This window comes from Microcaecilia unicolor, chromosome 2 (genome assembly GCF_901765095.1).
Source record: "Microcaecilia unicolor chromosome 2, aMicUni1.1, whole genome shotgun sequence".
NCBI lineage: Eukaryota > Metazoa > Chordata > Amphibia > Gymnophiona > Siphonopidae > Microcaecilia > Microcaecilia unicolor.
This window is the reverse complement of record NC_044032.1, coordinates 247,744,149-247,745,847: the sequence shown is the minus strand read 5'-3', so window position 1 is coordinate 247,745,847 and position 1,699 is coordinate 247,744,149. Positions and strand designations below refer to the sequence as shown.

Here is a 1,699-nt window from a genome sequence, read left to right as displayed (position 1 = left end):
TCAAACCATCAAAATATCCAGAATTTGGGGGATAAATTTACAATGGCCTGGAAATAAACCAAAGGTTTTGTCTGTTCACATCCCTACAAGAGACCTAAGCCAGAGCTCATCTGTGTGGTCCTAGTAGATATATTAGTGTGCAGCAACCTGCCCCCCACCTAGATTCTGAAATCTTTATGTCTTTGTCTTTTCAAAATACATTCAGACTATACATTTTAGAACCAAGTTCCACAGTTTAACTACCTATTTTTTTTTTAATATTTTTTGTTACATTTGTACCCAGCGCTTTCCCACTCATGGCAGACTCAATGCAGGGTTAAGTGACTTGCCCAGAGTCACAAGGAGCTGCCTCTGCTGGGAATCAAACTCAGTTCCTCAGGACCAAAGTCCACCACCCTAACAACTAGGCCACTCCTCCACTTGCCTTAAATTGTTGACAATCAGTTTCATTGTATGACCCTTCATCCTAATATTATTTGACAGTGAAAAGATGGAATTCAAGTGTCCTACATTACTCTTTTATGCTGAAGTAGAAGTTAGTCAAGACACTTTTCGCTGTAGAACTCTCCTCAATGCCATCTTAACATCCTTGTTCCTCAGGCTGTAGATAAATGGGTTGAGCATTGGAGACAAAACATTGTACATCACACTGGCAATCTTGTCTTTTTCTAAAGAATAGCTGGAAGAAGGTCTGAAATACATGAACAATATTGTCCCATAAAATAGTATTACCACAGTGAGATGGGAGGAGCAGGTAGAGAAGGTCTTTTGCCTTCCACCAGTAGATTGGATCTTCAGGATGGTTTTGATAATGTGGATATAGGAGATCAAGATGATCAGGAAGGGCCCTGCTACTAGCAGTGAGGCCTCTGTAAAGATCAACAGCTCATTGATGGAGGTGTCTGTGCAGGAAAGCTGTAACAGTGGTGTGATATCACAGTAAAAGTGCTGAATCTTGTTGGACTTACAGAAGGAAAGACGATGTATCAACAGTGTGTGCAACAAAGCATGCATAATGCTGATGGTCCAAGAAGTAAACAGCATGCTAAGACACACCTTCTTGTTCATGATTGTGATATAATGCAGAGGATTACATATGGCAACATAACGGTCATATGCCATAACAGACAAGAGTATACATTCTGCTGTAGCAAAAACCATGAAAAAATAGAGTTGTGTAAAACAATTGGAGAAAGAGATAGTTTTCTTGTTAGAGATCAGGTTGCTTAACATTTGGGGGACAATGACTGAAGTGAGACACATATCCTCAAAAGACAAGAAACAGAGAAATAAATACATGGGGGTATGTAGCTGAGAGTTCCCACTAATAACTGAGATCATGGTTCCATTCCCCAGCAGGTTGATCAAGTACATGACCAGGAACACTACAAAGAGTAAATTGTTCAGCTCTTCGTGGTCTGTGGGTCCCTCAAGAAGAAATTCAATAACTGTTGTCTCATTCCTCCATTCCATCTCTATCCCCTTACTATCGAAATCACAGAAAATATTCACCTAATTGAAATGTGTCAGGATAACAGTGACATGAAGAGACCTCTTTCCAAGGTCACAGATGATATAATACTCCACCAGATGAAGAACAAAATTAGGTGAAAGTATGAAAATGTCTGGAAAAAAAGGAGAAACAAAACCACAGTTTTTACCATTTCTCACCTGATAAAGAGAATACACCTAGGCATAC

General features: G+C 39.6%; 1 protein-coding gene across 1 annotated transcript; it reads right to left on the bottom strand.

The window, feature by feature from the left end:
* Positions 1 to 540: 540 nt before the first annotated feature.
* Positions 541 to 1,473, bottom strand: LOC115462380 (olfactory receptor 1361-like). Its single transcript, XM_030192387.1, has one exon. The coding sequence runs from the start codon at positions 1,471 to 1,473 to the stop codon at positions 541 to 543; it is 933 nt and encodes a 310-aa protein (XP_030048247.1).
* Positions 1,474 to 1,699: the final 226 nt, after the last annotated feature.

Bases quoted from the DNA above. Each gene is read 5' to 3' on its own strand.
- LOC115462380 (XM_030192387.1), bottom strand. From the start codon at position 1,473: ATGGAATGGAGGAATGAGACAACAGTTATTGAATTTCTTCTTGAGGGA.